Source organism: Gadus macrocephalus, chromosome 1, assembly GCF_031168955.1.
Source record: "Gadus macrocephalus chromosome 1, ASM3116895v1".
NCBI classification, from domain to species: Eukaryota; Metazoa; Chordata; class Actinopteri; order Gadiformes; family Gadidae; genus Gadus; species Gadus macrocephalus.
The window spans coordinates 24,667,442-24,687,212 of NC_082382.1; the positions used below are offsets into that span (position 1 = coordinate 24,667,442).

Genomic DNA, 19,771 nt, shown 5'->3' on the forward strand with positions numbered 1-19,771 from the left:
GTTCTGACTGTTTTTTTTATCGGGTAAAAAACCCCGGTAACACCTTGTAATAAGGTGCCATAATAAATAGCAAACTAGTCATTACCTAACTAAAATATTTGTTAATTGTTACTAAAATATCTATTTGGCTCAAGTTAATAGTTTTTTCATCATTAATAAAATATTGGTTGTTTGCATACAATCTGTATGTTAATGTTTTAACAAATAGAAAACAATCTATTAACTAATATTGTATCAATATTGGTTAATAGTTAACTAAATATATTTTTTGCACTAATTAACAGTTATTTCTTACACCATTTCAATGTTAAATGTTAATTTCAGATTCAGATTCAGAAAACTTTATTGTCTGTCGTAACAGAAAATCATCTTTACGTGGCTCGACATACGAACAGGACAATGTACTGATAAGCAGTCATACAACATGGACTTCCGTAGTATAGATCTTAAAACAAGTAGGCTATAAATATTAAAAAATGTAAAAACTATAGCCTATGTTAATATAAAAGTTAACAACATATTATTTAACTAATTATTATTTAACTGTGCTTCTGCCTCCCAACGTGAACATCTCCTCATAGGACCCTTATAATAAAGTTGGTTAAGCTTAATTAATATATTAGTTATATATAGCTATCAGCGTGGGGCCCCTTATAATACGTTTTGTTAAGCTTAATTCATATACAAGTAATATATAACTATTAGTATGGGTTACCCTTATAATTAAATTCAAACAGTAATTATAAATTATTTACAAATATTTCTAATAAAATGTATTAACGGTAGCAAATCACAGTGGGTCTCTCACACTGGAAATGAATGATCTCAGTACACACTGTTGGGAAGGGGGAAGAAAATACTTTATTTAGCCTATAAAGTCAAAGTCCTTTTCCTCCCCTGGGACGACAGGCGTCGTCTGTACAGGAGGGGAAAAATGTAACGGTGAGGCTGCCCGTTACCACCTGCAGTTGATATAAACAGGACTGACACCGCGATTCACAATAACCCTTTTATTGACACTTCAACGCACCCACGAACATAATATTCCAAGGCTTTCATGACGCCACCTGCATACAAACATAAAATACAACATTACGAGAATGCCGGTCATGGGACACAAACATCTTACGAACAAGGACAAGACTTTAAAAATACTCACGTTGCGGTTGCGCTGAATTCCGGATTCCAGAGGATGGGGCGCCTGACCCGACGTGAAGTCCGGAAGAACATTTGTGCGTTGTGGGTGTGACGTCAGATGGGCAGGGATCAAGTGTGTGTGGGATGAGAGGGGTGTTTGGGGTACTTGGGGAATATTTAAGGTTTCAGAGAAGTTATGTATAAGTATGCTTATTAGACCAACATGTTTGGAGTAATGTGTTAATTAGGTGTGGTGATTTTTTAATCGAAGATTTGTAGTTGTATTGTTAATTGAATTGCAGGTGTGAGGTAGGGTCTGAGGTGAGCTTGTGGCAACACTCTTATACAAGCCAATGGCTAAATGGATATCCCAGAGTGGATGACGGTTATTTTTGAGTTTTGCTTATTGACGATATTCGGAAGTATAATTATTAACTGAGACTTATTGTTTGTAGAGCTTTTTTGGTTTATGCATTTTTTTTTTGCCTCCTGACGGGCATATTTACCTGCGGCTACTGAGGATAAAACAGGTCAACTGTCTTTGCCAAAACTTCTGTCACACTGCCTCCAGTCTTTCCCCCACCACAAGGCTAGCCAGGCAACAGTCCCCCATGCTGATAGTTACATATTACTAATACATTAATTAAGCTTAACCAACATTATTATAAGCCCCCCCCCCCCCCCCCCCCCCCCCCCCCGCTGATAGCTATATATAACTAATATATTAATTAAACTTAACCAACTTCATTGTAAGAGTCCTATGAGGAGTGGTTCATATTGGGAGGCAGAAGCACAGTTTAATAACAATTAGTTAAATAATAATCAGTCATTAACTGTTCTATTAACCTATAGTTTGTAAATAAACATTTAACATTGAAATGATGCAAGAAATAACTGTTAATTAGTTCTAAAAATACATGTAGTTAACTATTAACAAATATTAATACAATATTAGTTGATAGATTTTTTTCTATTTGTTAAAACATCAACATACAGATTGTATGCAAACAACTAATATTTAATTAATGATGAAAAAACGATTAACTTGAGCCAAATAGATATTTTAGTAACAATTAACAAATATTAACAAAGGGTTAGGTAAAGACTAGTTTGCTATTTATTACGGCACCATAATATAATGTGTTACCAAAACCCCTGCTCTGAAGAACTTTTATCCCAACAGTGCACATGAACGGTCGCTGTCGTGAACACGCGTAAGCTTGAGCGTCATCATTTGCGAGCCGTCTCGTTATCACTAGGACGGTGAACGCGCCTTTACCCCCGAAAGGACATCGGCCCTGGACGGGAACGTCTCCCCTGTGCTCCCCGACTACGGTCTGGGAGCCAAAGAGCAGAAAAGGTGTCTTTTTAGGCCTATACTTATAGGCTATTATACTTAGCCTATATCTGGTCACGGAGTCGTACAGAAAACCCAGATAGGATTTTGTGCTTTTAATATTGCTCTTCTGAATATGGGTCGAGTCCTGACTGCTGACCTGCGACCAGCTTTAATGTTTTTGGACGTTTATTTTACCATAAATGTATAAAGCATGTCGTCATCTACGATGGAATAATTAAAACGATGCGCTTCTACACAGCTCTGTACGGTATTAACATAATCTTCTTTGTTCCGCAGATGCGGAGTCCCCAGTATATGGATATACAGATCAACCTCCTCAAACTTGCTTCGTACTAAATCCAAAGAGCAGGATGAGTTCTTAAATAAAGTGTCGTGCTCTAGGCCTGAACAATCCAAAAGAATAGGCTACGTGAAATGGTCAAATGAGGCGTTTTGCTACCATTTCGCCCACAGCTGTTAAACATTAAATACCCAGAACATATCTGAATAATGCGATGCGTCGTTGTGATCCTGACCTGCGTCTTCCTGGGTGAGTACATCACGTGTTTTAAGCATGGTCTTTAAACAAGGACGCATAGCATCCACTTGTTATTGTGTGTGGACGGGGAAGACCGCTCCCTATATGTTCTTTGCGCATGACAACACTAATGCACACTACTCCTGAAATGTCCAATGGGATGGGAATATCGTTTGATATAGGTAATTGGTCTACAGATTAAATACGTTACCAAACACATAAGGTAGCACTTTTTGCGCATTTGAGATAATAATAATAATAATAATATCTTTATTTTATAGTGCGCTTTTCAGATACCCAAAGTCGCAAATTACAAAGTCATAGAGGGGGGGGGGGGGGGGGGGGGGGGGGTATTACAGACAGGGGGACAGTACAAGCAGGACACATTTACATTTACAGGCAAAGAAGGGGGGGGGGGTATTACAGACAGGGGGGACAACACAAGCATACACAGCACAGGCAGAAAAAACAGAGTTATTGAGATGTACCAGGGGGTAGAAGTGTAGGCAGTTGGGTAATGGTGGCTAGGGATAGGGAAGATCATAGGCTTGGGTGAAGAGGTATGTTTTGAGGCGGGACTTGAATGTTGTGAGTGAGGGAGAGTGGCGAACAGATTGGGGGAGGGAATTTGATGGCACCTGCGATGCAAAAAGCCAAACCAACATCAGGAAGAGTGGCGAGTCACGCCCCTTCCGGTAGAGCCCATGGGACCTATGAGATCGAAAAATATGAATAGGTTTCAATGGAGAGAAAGTAAATATTTTCTGGTCCCAGTCTTTGTATGCCCCGGTTACACATATGTTGTTTGTGGATTTCAATGATCATTTTTCATGCAAAGAAAACTAAACATTTGCGTGAAGAAGTTTGATAATGTTAGGTTTTTCTCCAAGGGGAGGATAACAGCATCACAAGAGGTGAAAACCATTATGCGTCGGGGCATGTGGAGGGTTTCATTTAGGCCGATGGGGAGATTGTCGGTCTTGTCCACGCCAGTCACAGGGAGCGTGACAGCACATACGAGACATGTAGTCTTTCTCATTGTGTTTTCTCAACAGCCTTTAACTGAACAATTGCACAATAAACGGTCAAATTCTTGGCATGAAAAATTATCATTTAAATTAACAAACAACATATGTGTAATCCGGGGCATATAAAGACTGGGACCAGAAAATAATTACTTCCTCTCCTTTGAAACCCATTCATATTCCCTTTTTCGATCTCATAGGTCCCATGGGCTCTACCGGAAGGGGCGTGACTTCACCACTCTTGGAGAGAGGAGGAAAGTCCTCCTCTGAGTGGGTTTGACTAGCTACGGGAACTGGATCCCGCCTACGTCTGTTCATAGCACATGGCTGCGCTATGAACCAATAAGCAGGAGCCCTGGCTGTGGAGCAGCCTGGAGGGAGGGATTATCCATCAAGTCTATGCTACGATAACCAACGAACCCGCTCAGTCGTATGCATCCTTTCCACAGAGCGCTGCGCCGCTGTTCGTTGCGGTACAGTGCGGCTCGGTTCGGTTATATTGGCGATTCCGTAGCCACCAGCCGAGCTGCGGAGCCCGCAAGGAGGATTGACTTGATCTATAAATGAAGTTCCTCAATCTTAATTGTCTTAACAACACGACCAACATTCTGAAGCACCCATTAACATCCACATTTGCCTCAAACAATGTTAGGCTTACTGTACGTCCACACCAGGAGCGACCAAAGCGTCTTTGACGCTTTGGTCGCTCCTCACAAAGTTTCGCTGCAAATTTTTCTGTTCGCTTTGGTCGCTCAAGTCGCTCATGACGTACAATTCAATTATGCAGACGCATTTAAAGGAACCGAATGCGTTTAGTAAGCCCTACAGACAGCCATATCAAATAGTGAACTCTCCCATACACCTTGGCCATATTGCCGAGACGGTTTTGCTTGTTCGATAAAGTGCTTCGAGAACAAGTAGGACAGTGATTCCCCCCAATATAAAAAAAATCCTAAAATGTAGGCTAATTACAACCGAGAACAAAAAACCCTGCATGCTGTAGTAGTTGAAATATGTTTCACTGATCTGGATCTGCAAATCATGATCTGCACTCATTCGTCGCATTCAAAACAAATAGACATTGGTGCACATGGCTAATTTGCATACTTGCACAGGACTGGTTGGCTCCGCAAGGCAAATAATGGAACATATCTATCTCTCTAGGCCTTTCTGTCTATCTATCTATCAACGCGTGTCTAGTTTTAATGTGATGTATTGTGTGTATGTCCAGTCAGACTTGTTCTGTGTGGTCTTGTAGGCTACTGTCCTGTGGGCCGAAACACCTAAATGGATTCCCGACGATTTGTGTCGTTTGGTATTAATAAAGACTTGACTAGGCTATCTATCTATCTAGACTATTTAATTAACAATTATTCACCTCAGGCTCCGTGAATAGTGGGGAATAGAGGGATAAAAGACAAGAGATATATCCCTTGTCATTTATCCCTCGTCTTGTCGATTAGTTTGTTTATGTGACGATTTCAAAAACTTTTTTGGTTTTGTTTAAAGCATGCTACAAGCGATTGGTTGGTTAGATTGGTGGCATGTAGAGCAAATTAAAATGATTCCCGCTTAAATACGAACGTTCTAGATGTAGCCTATAAATGCTCCCGCTTATCATCACTTGATATCCAAAACACTATGGCGTTTCGATCTCTGAACTGAAAAAGGGTTGGTTCGTAGGCTACAACACCGGGTGCCCAGTTACAGCCGCGATTAATACTTCAGCCGACATTTTGTTCAGTGAGTGAATAAAGGAAGGTAGGAACCAAAGTGCCTGCCGATGTTCCCTGGGATCCACGCAAGCGAAGAGCGTCTACATTCCGATTGGCTGTCAGTGTTTGGCCGCTGAAGCGAATAATAGTCATTTGCATAAAGTTAAAAAGTTTTCAACTTCTTTTTGACGCTCTGGTCGCTCAACTTTGGCCGCTGGCAGCGTTGGTCCCTTTGGTCGCTTTGGTCGCTCTTGCCCATAGAAAGTGAATGACTTCCGGCGATTTGGTCGCTCAATTCGCTTCTGGTGTGGACGTACAGTTACAGCCCATGCAAATAGTGGTGAGATAATGTTCTTGTTCTTTTAATTGTCTGTTACTCTGACCATTCTGTTTGATATTGTGGAAAGGGTGTTAGTGAATGATTCAGAGCATGATGCATTTTAAATGGCATCACTTTTGCTCTTGTGTTTCAATTTTCTATAAAAACATTGCAGCTGAAAAAAAACATAGCCAAATTACGAACAATAGCTTCAGTCTTTGAGGGCAAAAATAGGCCCAGATTTTTTTGTTTAGTTTTACAAATCAAGAGTAGGCCTGATTTGACTAATTGGCTGTATATCCTTTCCTTCTGCCCTTGTAGTCCAAGACATGCTGCCCACCAGCTTTCAAAGTCCAATGCTGCCACTGATGGATTTGTATCAATTCACATAAGTATCCCTCCCTGCTACTTTGTAGTTCCCCAAAACACCCTGAAACAACATGAGTCCCACATACTTATGCCACCATACAGCACTAACAGTGCGAGCAGGCCAATGGCAACAAAGCACGCAGTCCTTCCTCCCTCGATTGATAAACCACCAGCTGCCACTGACGACTGGAAGTACATGAGGTCATGTTCTCACTTGCTGTGTGTGTATGTGTATGTTCTTCCGTGTCTCTGTTCTAGTGCTACCACTTTGTACAGCTGACAATAACAATAAATAATGTTTTTAAGAATGAAGGCCTAAATACACCAGCGCAGCGGCGGCGCGTCAAAAACTCTGCCCCCTTTATTCCGGATGTACTAGCCCACAACGGCGCCGACTAATCTAGTCTTCGAGCCAATGTTCTATTCCCTAGCGTCGCCGCCCCTGAAAAAGCGCTGATTTTTAAATCCCGGGTCCCGTAGGCACCTCCATATCTACTCCTCACCACTGGATGTCGCCCTCTTTCGTTTGTGAGAAACACTTACGAGAATGGATGATGAGAGACTGGTCGTCGAGGTGGAAAAATATGTCGAATTGTAAGACCAAAGTTCCCGTCATTACAAAGACCACTCCAAAAAGGACATTGCCTGGCGAGCCATTGCTCTGGAGATTGGCTCTTCAGGTGAGAAATCAACAATGGTGGATTAAGTACCCAAACCATTAACCATAATGGGAAATAGACTAAATCAAGTCACATATAATCACACCATGTAGGTAGAAACCAGATTACTTGTAATATATATTTTTTTATTTAAGGCAAGGCAACTTCATTCATATAGCACTTTTAATACATGAAGCAGACTCAAAGTGCTTCACATAGAAATGCAATAAATATACAATACAATAAAAAAGACTACTGAGGCCAGCACAGCAATAACATCACTGTATTTATCCCGAGAGATAATATATATGTGTATATATATATATGCAAAAGAGTATTTATACCAGAGAGTGATAATAACTAAATTATAGGTCATCATGACTAGGCTACACCATATGGTTCTGCCATTGTACACTTCCTAGTGGCAAATTGAAATATTGGCGGTGCCTCTCAGGATCTGCACGGAGCTCCTGGACCAGATTGTGGTATACCTCCTGTTCTTGTCTCCGTTCATTGATGGGGTGCACCCAAACCCTTCGTCTTCTCCTTGCCCGCCTTCGGCGCAGCAGAAGAAGGGCAGCCACCCTCTGTCTGGCAACAATTGTTCTGTTGAAATAAAAAAAACTCAATAAAATGTGAAATAACTTGTGTTCAATTATAATGGATAACTACTGGCTGCATACATGTAAATGTGTGGCTATGTTAAGGCTATATAGATGGATAGATAGATAGCTACTTTATTGGTCACAATGGGGACCAATAAAGCCATCCAGTAGCTTAATACAATAAATACACACAATAACAATTGGCCTTAAAAGGTGACTGCACTATATACTAAAAAAGGCTTAATAGAAGGTGCTGCACTTATTGAGATTGTTGATGCAGTAGATGAATAATTGCAAAATATAAAATAAATAAGAAATGACAGTAAATAAAACGATAAAGTGCCCTACAAACTAAGTTGATCTGATGCTTGAAAACATACTTTCACTGCGCAGATTATACATTTTTCAAATTATTCAGCCAAAAAGATGGAAAATAAATAAACTAGGCTACAATAGGCTACTCAACCATTGCGTTCCGTCTCTTTGCTGCGGTTGATTGACAGGTGACTTCCTGATTTTATACTCCAGCGCGGCCGTCGCGCCGCCTCCTGTTGGTGCTAGGGGCGTGCTTTTGACGCGCGTAAAATGCGCGCCGCTGCGCTGCGGCGCGGCGCCGGTATATTTATTATATATATATTTATTTATTTATAGGCCTTCAAATCTGTCTCCTGCATGAGATGTGCGTCGCTGAATAGGGGCGCAAGCCGACGCTACTGTATGTTATATTTTATGACATGTCAAAATGTCATGACAAATATTTTCTGTGGTGGTACGCGGTATAAAAAAGTTTGAGAACCACTGCTCTAGATAATGTTTGCACATGCATGAAGAAGATAACTTCTTTATTGACTGTTGGAAGAATTGGTAAAAAAAAAAAAAAAAAAGCTTACTTCTTACGCCGACACACAGCAATACCATTCACAATCCTTTGCATTACCCTTAATGAACTTAGTGCCCATACAACAGTAGCCTACAAGGGTTCAGGTAAAGCCTGAAATAATAAGATAACTAATAGGATTATGGATCAATGTGGAAAATCAAATCTCAAGTCAGTTATTTTTAAAAATGTGGGACTTTAAATTTGAAATACTGATGGCGTAAAAATGCTTGATTTGGGGTAAATGTATAGTCAGAGCTTGTCTGAACTCAGATAAAAGTCATTGTCAGAACTAATGGAGCAAAGTTTTTACAGCAAGTTCCAGATATAATGATACAGTAAAAATGCTTGTTGACGTAGGCACTAAAATGGTCGTGTTAACCAAATGTGGTCACATGTGAAGAGACGCTCTCAATGTCAGCCCGTGCTTGGCCAACCCGTGGCAATGCAATTGCCGTAAAGGATAGAATACGCGTGCACTCCAAATTGAAGGACAGCTCCAATGCCCACGGAGTTGCGAGTGTCGGCCAGCCTGACCGCAGTAGATAAGAGGGGGTGGCAATATTGCTAATGCTGGTTTAAGACGTCCGGCTGCTTTTTGCATCGCAAATGCCATGTAGCCTAATGTAAGAACCAGAGTTCAGACATTTTTTGTTTGGCAGTCAGGAAAATATCTGTTTTTCGCCTATTCTTATAATGGTACATGTAGGATTGGGCATGTAACCAAATGCCCAATGGTTCACTAAGATGTGTTTTAAGCTTTGGTAAACCAGTCCAAAAAAATCCAAAGTAGCTACTCTATCAATAGGCTACAATATATTTAACACTTCCGTATTAGTCTATTGTTTATAATCGGCCATGCCTGCTTATGGTATAAAGTCAATACATAGACCCCCACTGAGCGAAGTCATGCCACAGCCTATTAAATAGACTTGAGAACAACTGTCTCAAAATTAATATTCATCAGCATCCATTGCCATTAAAAAAGTGTATTGATATATTTTTTAGATCATTAATGAAAACCGACAACATTAGCGGGGGCAGGCCACAACGGACGTCTGGTCACCCTCAATAATACAATCGTGATATTAGATTCTGCGTGCTATGAAACAAGAGGTAGCTCCTCCTAGGGACCGACTGTAGATGACTGTACATGAACGTCGACGCTGTAGGCGTTAATGTACAGTCACTTTGGAGATGAATCTCTTTAGTTCAAACAAATGACGAAATGACTTGAGCGCACAGGGAGGCCCCCCGGCCCCCCCTGTGTGGACCCCGCGTCTACTCACACTGGGCCGCGGCCCCGTGCCCGAGCTCATTTGCATAGTAAAGTCTAGAAAGTTATTTTAAGGGTCGGTGTCTTTTTTATTTCAGCCCTCAGCCCTCCAGGAGAAGGCTGTCGTTCTGGGGAGTATGAGCCCGCTCCTGGGATGTGCTGCCCACTGTGCGATAAAGGTAAACATGTGCGGCCAGGGGGCGCCCCCTGGTGGTTCACCGGGTTAAAGCGCCTACCATGTATGCCCAGTCCTGAACGCAGGCGCAGCGACCCGGGTTCGAATCCTGCCCGTGGTCATTTGCTGCATGTCCTCCCCTCTGGCTCCCAGACCGTCCTCTCTATCTCTCTCCGCGATTAAAGCAGAAAAAATAAAATAAAAAAATATGTGAGGCCTATAGAGACTGTATGGCCTGGACGCCAAACCGAGATCCAATTAAAGTGTGGAGGAGAAGGAATTTGTGCTAGCGATTAACTCGTTGGAAAAGGAGGGGTTGTTCAGTGCAAACTATGCATTCAGCTGCACGTGAAAAGCAATACAATTCACTTTGGAACCAGTATTTAATAAATGTCCCATTTAAAACCAATTTATACACCTGTGTCACCTTGACACATTGATTAGTTATTAGTTTTTTTATGACGTGGGGGACATTACATTTGATCTTACCGATCGAAGCGACTGGCTTTGAATTCTGTAGCATTAGAATCATTTCATCCGTTAGTCCCAAGTTAACCCTGCTGGCCCTTGGTGCGTTACTCTTCTCGAGCCTAAAAGAAGTGATGACGTAAAGTAATATACAAGAAACCAATTTAAAGGAGTGACGTGTTCCCTTCTCCAGTTGATGGAGCTGAGTGTGTTCCTACTCTCCAGGGAGTGTTGTGCTGCGAGACTGCACCGACGAGTCGAGTACCAACTGCAGGCCGTGTGAGAGTGGCACCTACATGGACGCAGACAACGGACGCAGCCAGTGTATGAGCTGTCGACCCTGTATCGCAGGTAGTGAACCAGCTCCACTACAGTGGACCAGCTGTCGACCCTGTAGAGCAGGTAGTGAACCAGCTCCACTACAGTGGACCAGCGGTCGACTCCGTAGAGCAGGTAGTGAACCTCCATCTGAGTGACGAGAGATGTGCTGTATTGGAGATCTAAGAGCTGAGAAAAAATCTTTTGATGTACGCCACATTTGATATCTGAAATTAACTTCTTATTTTTAGATTTTTAGAAATATGTTGAATGGAGCTGTAAATATATAACAGACTGAAACTCTGCAGGTGACATGTTTATGGTTGTTTGTAGAGCCCGACCAATTAAGGATTTTTAAGGCCGAACCGAGAACAAATATTTGGTGATTCAAATTTCGATATTCCGATATATCGGATTTCTAGTCCTTTGAAGAAAAACACAATGACCAAATTTTTATATATTTTTTTTAAACATTAATTAATCGGCCGATACCGATTGTTTGGAAAATGCCTAATATCGGCCGATGATATCGGACTGCCGATATATCGGTGTTGTTTGGTCCTTTCTGAGCAGAACAAGGTCTGGGAACACAACGGGAGTGCTCCAGAGTGCGGGACTCAGCCTGCAGCGTATTGGATGGCTTCTACTGCCAAGCGTCCAATCAGGAGTCAGGCTGCTCCCTGGCTGAGATGCACACTCGGTGCGCAGCTGGCCAGACGGCGGCGGAGCCTGGTAGGGGAATCACTCCCGTAGTCATGTTTATATCTATGAGTGTTTGTCATGATTTTCAATGCTCGGGTTTCAGAACTCCCAACGTGTTCTCGTAGGAACCAGGACCACGGACACGGTCTGCGAGGACTGCGCGACCGGGTTTTACTCTCCAGAAGGAGCTAACTGTACAGCATGGAACATGTGGGTTATGCCATTGGCTCCTTTTGTGTCATGTTATTTTATGAATTCAAGTAAGTATTTTATTTGCTTCACGATATTCACCGTAACTTGCACCAGGTGATTGCGTCCGGTTAAAGAGACCAAGCTCTCGTAAAATCAAGGAATAGAATTTACTTTCCGCTTTCCCAAACCCCGACAGCTGCGTAGATGGAGAGGTTGAGCTGCACGAAGGCAGCCGAACCAAGGACGTGCTTTGTGCTAAAGCCCCAGGCAGACATCACTATGTCATAATAATACCAGTACTGGTCGCCACCGGAGCTGTGGTATGGATGCTAGTCTATGGTGAGTTTGCTTCCTAAAGGCCCAATCACCCTCCTGCATTCTGCCTGTATGCAAAGATCTGCGTCGATTCTCAAGCCGCCAGCACACAGAGCTCCCGGTAGATTACCGGGATAACGTTGCAGCTGTGGTTCACAGTATTCACAAATGGAGCTATGTTCAGGAAAATTCAGTCTCACAACCATTCACACATGTAAATGGGTGAAAGGGTTCATTCTATTGCAGCAATGCTGCAATAGAAGGGACAGTCCAGCAGATGGCGGTAATGCAACACTTACGGACGCCAAACCGCCATCAAATCTGCAGACTGAACGGATTTCGGAACCTTTCCAGTAAAAAAAAAAAAAAAAAAAAGAACTTGTTTGGCAATCCATGAAGCTGCATTGATGAAATTAGTCTCTGAAAGATCTCTCAAACATGTGCCTGCCGTCTCTGAGTCCTGAAGCGGATCTTCGCGGACGTAGGGTCTGCAGAGTGTGGATTCAGCTTAATACGGCCTGCCCTCACAGTCACCTGTCTGCTGTCTCTCGATAACCACTCATCTTCACTCATTAATGACCCTTTGTTATTCTAGCCTATCGCGGGAGGACGGAGGTATGTTTGTTTTAAATTGGATGGATGGATACAATAGCGTTTCAGTCATACTCATAAGTCATATTTGTCCTGTTAAATTGCATGTAAGCTTGCATGTATATCTTGTACATCGGGATCATTGGAATGTTGTTATATTAGTACTGATGGTTTTGAAGTCACGGTTTAGGAACTGATCGGGAAAGGGTTTTTAATGATTATGGGAGACGCTTTTAGTGTCTGAAACTGCCGCAGCATTTCTCGCGTGAGATGAGGGAAAATAAATGGTTTCCTTCAGCCTGTAATCGTTGATTTAGGATGTTAGAGGTTCCTCTCTTGAGTCCTCAATATGGGTGTGGTCCAACCAAAGAACCGATGTACAAGCCGTATTGTAGGATTGAAATTGTTTGGCTGATTACAAATATTATTACAACATTGATATGAATATTGTTTTGTCCCATAGGCATCAGAGGAGGGGGCCAGTGAAGAGTTGGAACCCCAGCAAAGCTTACTGTAACCCAATTGAAGCAGCAGCAGTAGTTGGTGTTGAAGTGATGTTAACATTCTGTGATGTCAAGCTTTCAGGTCCCTTTCAAAAGAGCAGCTTAACCTCCCAGAGCCTCAGCATCCGGAAACCTAATAATACAAATAATAATAATAATACAAGGGCTGCAAGCGGTCGCACCAGATATTCACAGCCCAGGCACGGCGAACCCAGCGACCGGCATTTCCTAGCGATTCACAAGGGCAGTCCATTACTTCGAGACGCACACACATGCACGCACGTGTGGGAATGAAGTATGCATTGTGTTGTGTAGTCGCCAATGAATGTCCCAAGTCGCGTGCATACGTTGGCAGCAGCCGTTTATCCGCCGCTGATGTCAAATCTCCGGATAGGACCGCAGTCGTTCCTATGATGCTGCATGTGGGGACCCGGGGTGCCAAAACAGTATCTGTGGATGTTTCAGCTCCGGGATAACGATCACTCCCGCCAGAGTCCGAGGGAGAGTCAAAGGGGAAGGTGTCTTGGACCCCTTCATGCGTTCAGAGCTGCTGGAACTCGCTGGGGTGTACCCAGGGTCCCCGGCTGAGAGCATCGGTGATCCGCCACCACGCTCCCGGGACCCGGGATGTATTTAATGTGGACGGCGCAAGCTTCTCCACCCATCTTTGCTCACGAGCATCGAGCTCTGGCTGAGTGAAAATGTGCATCATTGGATTGTTGTCAATCCACTCTGCGAAGGACTGAATTTGTCGCACACTACCCACTTCGGTTCTAAAAGTTTCAGCCTGTGTGCAGGGTATCTTGCCTGGGAAAAGTTTAGCGACTTGCTGGCCAAAGCTCCTGGTCGTGCCGCATCCTCACCTCACACAACTTCACCTTCATTATAACTCCGGGTGAGACGATTGCCAGCTTGGAGTTGCGTCTCGGAGTTACTGGCGTCTTAGAAGGATGAATGACCTTCACTCTCCCCATAATGCTTTCACAATAGCGAAGCCCGTTCCCCGTGTACAGCAATGATAGCAGCTACTGCAGATGCTACACAATTAAGTACTATGAATAAGTGCAATGTAGATTAAGTGCGTACAATAAGTGCCAGGACGTACAACATTCAATGGTGGCCGGAAGGGGCTTGGTAGCTATGCAGAGTCGAGGTGAACTCTGAAAAGGTGAGTTGTGAGTCTTTTGCGGAAGCTGGTGAGCGACACTGCCATCCTGAGAGCAGCAGGGAGCTCGTTCCACCACTGAGGTCCCAAAACAGAGAAAGGCTGCGACTTTGTTGATCGACCTTTGCTAGCTCTTAGCGATGGCGGTTCCAGACGTCCAGCTGAGGTAGTTGAGCGGAGGGAACGAGCCGGGGTGTGTGGCTTCTCCGATGCTTGGAGGTAGGCAGGGGCAGTTCCATCGACTGCCTTGCCAGTACCATCATCTTGAATCTGATGCGAGCCACTACAGGGAGCCAGTGGAGGTCCCTGATTGTCCAGCACCACACCGAGGTTTCTGGCAGTTGGAGAAGGAGATACAGTGATGTTCTCAACAGTGACCAGTATGTCCATGTGTGGGCAATCTTTCCCTGGCATTAGGATGAGCTCAGTCTTGTTGAGGTTAAGCCTCAGGTGATTGACAGTTGTCCAAGTGTCCTTTCTAGTTTCTGTAAGGGATAATGTATAGAACGCCGGTCATTATCGGGAAAATAAGGCTTATTTTTGATAATTACTACACATTGTCCCGCTTATTACACGGCTACCTGCCAAAACGAAAAAAGTAACTTCACACGGTGTGTGTTTTTAATATATTTGTTACCAGCATTCGTAGTGTTCATCGGCAGAGAAATAGTCAGCCAAAGACGTTGACGTTGCTTAGCAACCGAGGACGCTGGGGTTGAGAAGTTACCAGACTTCTTACGGAGTGCTACGGAAGACAGCAAAAAAAATATTTTCCTTGACAGCGGTCATTATATGCTTAGCAATGGTGAATTATCAAAAAAATATTCACTACTGAAAGTTTTGAAGGCCGTTGCAAGTGAGCGTTCCGCATCAATGAGAAGAGCCGTGTAATGAATAACGATAGTCACATTCATTATTCGATATTCTACATGACTCGGACTATTCGACTATCCATAATAGAAATACATGGTTAAACTTAGATTAAAAAAGCAATAATTGCATGACTTGACGAGTCTCGAAGCTCGAGTCTGAGTCAAGTCTGAAGTCTTTTGGGTGGAGTTACATGTCAAGTCTGAAGTCACCGTTTGTGCGACTTGAGTGCGACTCGAGTCCGAGTCTCAGACTCGATTCTCCATCTCTGGTGTGTGTGTGTGTGTGTGTGTGTGTGTGTGTGTGTGTGTGTGTGTGTGTGTGTGTGTGTGTGTGTGTGTGTGTGTGTTAACCTCCAAGTGCCTTAGCGTTTCAAAATAACAATCTTTAGGCTGCGGCGGATTTTGTGTAAACTTGCAGTGCTTAAAAACATCAGGCCCTCGTGAAACGGCCGGTTGCGCGGTCGTTGTGCGCGGGTTGTGATCACCTTGTGCGGCGGCTTGCAAACCTACTTAATAATAATAATTGTGTAAGAAGCTTTATAAGGCCGATTAGCAAGGCTAACTCGCTCACTTATTTCAGGACTCAATTACTACTGCCGCCTCTGGCATGGCTCCAACCAAAACATTGGCGGGTTGATTTTGTGTAAACTTGCGGTGCTTTAGAACGCAACAGCTGACCTCCCAAAGAGTATTATGGTATCTTAACGCAAAGGCAACTTTAAGCTATCTATTCGAACTGAACCTGTGCTATGGCGTAGCCCTACTCATGTTTTTCTCCTCCAGTTCTCCGTCAGTTAGAGACGGCATCGTATTTATTGAGTGCTTATAACATGTTTGACAAGGCATTAGCATATGCTGTCTGGGAAGTGCTTGCAAGAGTCCTACAACTCATTGTTCTAACGTTTCTCACGTTGCATATGTTTCTAATCTGATATATGTTGAATATATCTAAGTGATGTGTTTTTGGATGTGCATCTTGAAATGACTTGTGATTAAAAGCAATAAAACAGTTGACCTGATAGTAGATTCAAAGTGTTTTAGTTTTTCGTTCCTCGAGGGCCCCAGTGATTAAGGGTGGGGGCCCCACCCGTCAGAGGCCAGCCTCTTGGCCGGCCCTGTCCGTCCTGGGAGCCCTTGCAGCTGGACGTCTGCGGTCCACTGAGTGGCCCACCACTACCGCCACTAGCCCCCCCTGGTGGCGGTAGTGGCCCGCCACTAGCCCCCCCTGGTGGCGGCCTTCGACCTGCACTCAAAGCGGTCAGCAGCACTACCGGCTCTGTGGCCTCCCAGGTCGCAATTGGCTTCCTGGACTACTCCTTTCCTGCTGAGGTCTATAAAGAATATAATATACCCATAATCTGGTAACATTTATTTAACACATGGCCAAATTGGAGTTGGTCGAAAATGGGTCCCTGATCTTTCAATTTGACACTGATCACGACTTTGGTCGTCCAAATGTTTGGTGGCTAGCTTGACCCAACGTCAGAATTAAGTATATTTATTATTTTAAATACATAAAAAAGGCTTATCCAATGAACCTATATTACTAGGGGAGTACTGGTGTGTGTGTGCGCGCTTGTGGTGCAAGTGGCCCAAGCCTGCCGCCTAGTGGACGGTTTCTGCACTACCGTGGAGTTTACTCAGCACACTGCGCCGCTGTCCACCGCTCTTCACTGCACATCCCAACTCCATGTGGCTCTAGATTAGCAATACTACAGGCGATCATTGGGCACACACACTTATATCTCTCTCTCTCTCTCTCTCTCTCTCTCTCTCTCTCTCTCTCTCTCTCTCTCTCTCTCTCTCTCTCTCTCTCTCTCTCTCTCTCTCTCTCTCTCTCTCTCTCTCTCTCTCTCTCTCTCTCTCTCCCCCCCCCCCCCCCCCCCCCCCCCCCCCCTCTCTCATCCTGAAAAAGGTCGAGAGGAGGAGGAGGCGGAGATGGCTTTTTAACCCCTGCCTTCTCGCCTCCCGCATCACTCCACGCCGGGACCGACCAGGGACGTTTTAACTGTCCGTTCACCAGCAGGGCCGCTTCGTTCACCAGAGACCCCGTCATCCCGTCACCGCTCACAGATGGAGGACTACCACAAACCTGACCAGCAGACGGTGCAGGCGCTCGCCAACATCGCCACCCGGCTGCGGATCAACTCCATCAAGGCGACCACCGCGGCGGGAAGCGGGTAAGGAGGAGACGCTAATATTCGTCTATAATAGTAATATGATGCGTTGCTATTCAAATATAGGCGTTATTTTTCATACAAACTATTATTTTACCGGAGCTGAGTTGCTACTCTGTAAAAAGGACATTGCGGAACTTTTTGTTGTTTTTTGTGGTTTTGTTCAGGCTATTTTAGGCCTAAGTATTTTTGTAAAGTATTCCCCGGTTTGGCAGACCTGCATGGCTGCACTCACACTACGATAGGCGGCACTGGTCTGTGCTCCTGAAGCCGCTCCGTAAGGGAGAACAGCAGTGACCGAATCAGGGAGACGCACCGCAGGGACGTACGGGGACGTGACGCCGGGGCGGGAGGTGAATCAGAGCCTTGCGCGTGGTCGTGCACCTGCGATCGACACAGATGCCACCCTAACAATTATGCATCCGACGACGATCCGATATATGGTCCATTCCATAAAAATCCCGATTGCATATGATTTTAGTCCCATACTGTCTCGGTCTCGATTTTCTTTAATAATTTATTAACTTTAGAATTTTATTCATTAAATATTGTTCGGAAAGATCGATTTTTTTTTTTACGGTTGGCGTAAGGGAATGACAACTGGCACCCAGTGAGGTAGGCCTACAGTGAATAATTAATTTGCCATTATTACAAGTTATTATTCGTCCAGAATGTCGAATCTACTACATGCATGTGTTGATGCATAATTTCACCCATATTCTATAAATTAACGTAAAAACATAACCTTAAAATACGTTAACAAAGTCAGTGCGTCTGTCAGTAGCCTTACATAAGCTACTGATGTGGCAGTTTGGATTAACATATTAAAGCTGGCATGACACACACACACACACACACACACACACACACACACACACACACACACACACACACACACACACACACACACACACACACACACACACACACACACACACACACACACACACCATCCGTTTGGACTTATTCTTGAACTTGTGTATGTGTTATCTAGGTATTCAGTTATACATTGATACAAGCAAAGTTGTGTTTTTTTTTGGATTATTTAGTAGTTGCTCCCCTTCCCCACTAATCAAAGAGACCCACATTGTGTGTAAGTACGTGTGTGTGTGTGTGTGTGTGTGTGTGTGTGTGTGTGTGTGTGTGTGTGTGTGTGTTGCATCCCGTTCATTGTCTCATTAAGTTCAGCCAATAGAAGCACAGACAGAGGGACAGATGTACGTGTAGGACTGAGGGGTATTTGTGTTTACAAACCGTGTCTTTCTCCCCGGTCCCTAACCCCAGTGTCTGTGCCTGAGTGTGTTCTTTCTCCCCGGTCCCTAACCCCTGTGTCTGTGCCTGAGTCTGTTCTTTCTCCCCGGTCCCTAACCCTGTGTCTGTGCCTGAGTGTGTTCTTTTCCCCGGTCCCTAACCCCTGTGTCTGTGCCTGAGTGTGTTCTTTCTCCCCGGTCCCTAACCCCTGTGTCTGTGCCTGAGTGTGTTCTTTCTCCCCGGTCCCTAACCCCCAGTGTCTGTGTTCCCTGGCTGCAGTCACCCAACGTCATGCAGCAGCGTGGCGGAGATCATGTCGGTGCTGTTCTTCAACACCATGAAGTACCGCCCTGAAGACCCCAAGAACATCCACAACGACCGCTTCGTGCTGTCCAAGGTACACACACACACACTCACACACACACACACACATAGACGGACACACACACATAGACGGACACACACACCCACACACAGACGGACACACACACATAGACGGACGCAAACACACACACACACGCACGCACACGCACACACACACATATGGACAGACATACACACACACACACAAACACATAGACGGACACACAAACAAAGTTGTATGCATATCATACATAAGCACTTCTTTCTGCAGTCTGTCCCTCTATCTATAGACTGTTAACATTGTGACCTCTGACCTCTGACCTCCCAGGGTCACGCCGCCCCCATCCTGTACGCGGTGTGGGCGGAGGCGGGGTACCTGAAGGAGAGCGAGCTCCTGAACCTGAGGAAGGTGGACTCCATCCTGGAGGGACACCCCGTGCCGGTGAGAACAGGAAATGACATCACACATGGACAGGAAGTGCCTTCGCGGCCTCCGGATGTTTGCTGCGTTGTTGCGTGCGCTGATGTTCTGCTGTCTCCTGCGTTCTTCAGTGTTGTGTACACTTGTGGCGACGGCCATTCTCCCTGGAGGACAATAATGTCGACTCTAAATCATGCCGCTGCAGAGAAAGGCAGATTACACTCAGATTACACTCATTTTACACACAGATTACACCACGTTAGATCGAGACGGTGGATGCACGGGTCCCTGTGTGTTGGAGTCCGCCGGCCCCATGTCCTCTCCTGTGGGGGTCCGCGTTGGCTGAGGACCCCCGTCGGCTCTATGGCCGGCCAGACTGACGTCCAACCGCAGACAACA

The 19,771-nt window shown here is 44.5% G+C and overlaps 1 protein-coding gene across 1 annotated transcript in view; it reads left to right on the forward strand.

The window, feature by feature from the left end:
- The first annotated feature begins 2,358 nt into the window (after positions 1-2,358).
- The window catches only part of LOC132464125 (uncharacterized), a 26,801-nt gene continuing 9,388 nt past the window's right edge, over positions 2,359-19,771 (forward strand). The window contains 10 exon segments of the mRNA XM_060060325.1: positions 2,359-2,497; positions 2,774-3,026; positions 9,958-10,038; positions 10,728-10,853; positions 11,394-11,552; positions 11,648-11,732; positions 11,911-12,053; positions 17,205-17,340; positions 18,868-18,985; positions 19,280-19,726. Coding sequence (XP_059916308.1) covers positions 2,987-3,026; positions 9,958-10,038; positions 10,728-10,853; positions 11,394-11,552; positions 11,648-11,732; positions 11,911-12,053; positions 17,205-17,340; positions 18,868-18,985; positions 19,280-19,726 — 1,335 coding nt within the window. The 5' untranslated portion in view covers positions 2,359-2,497; positions 2,774-2,986.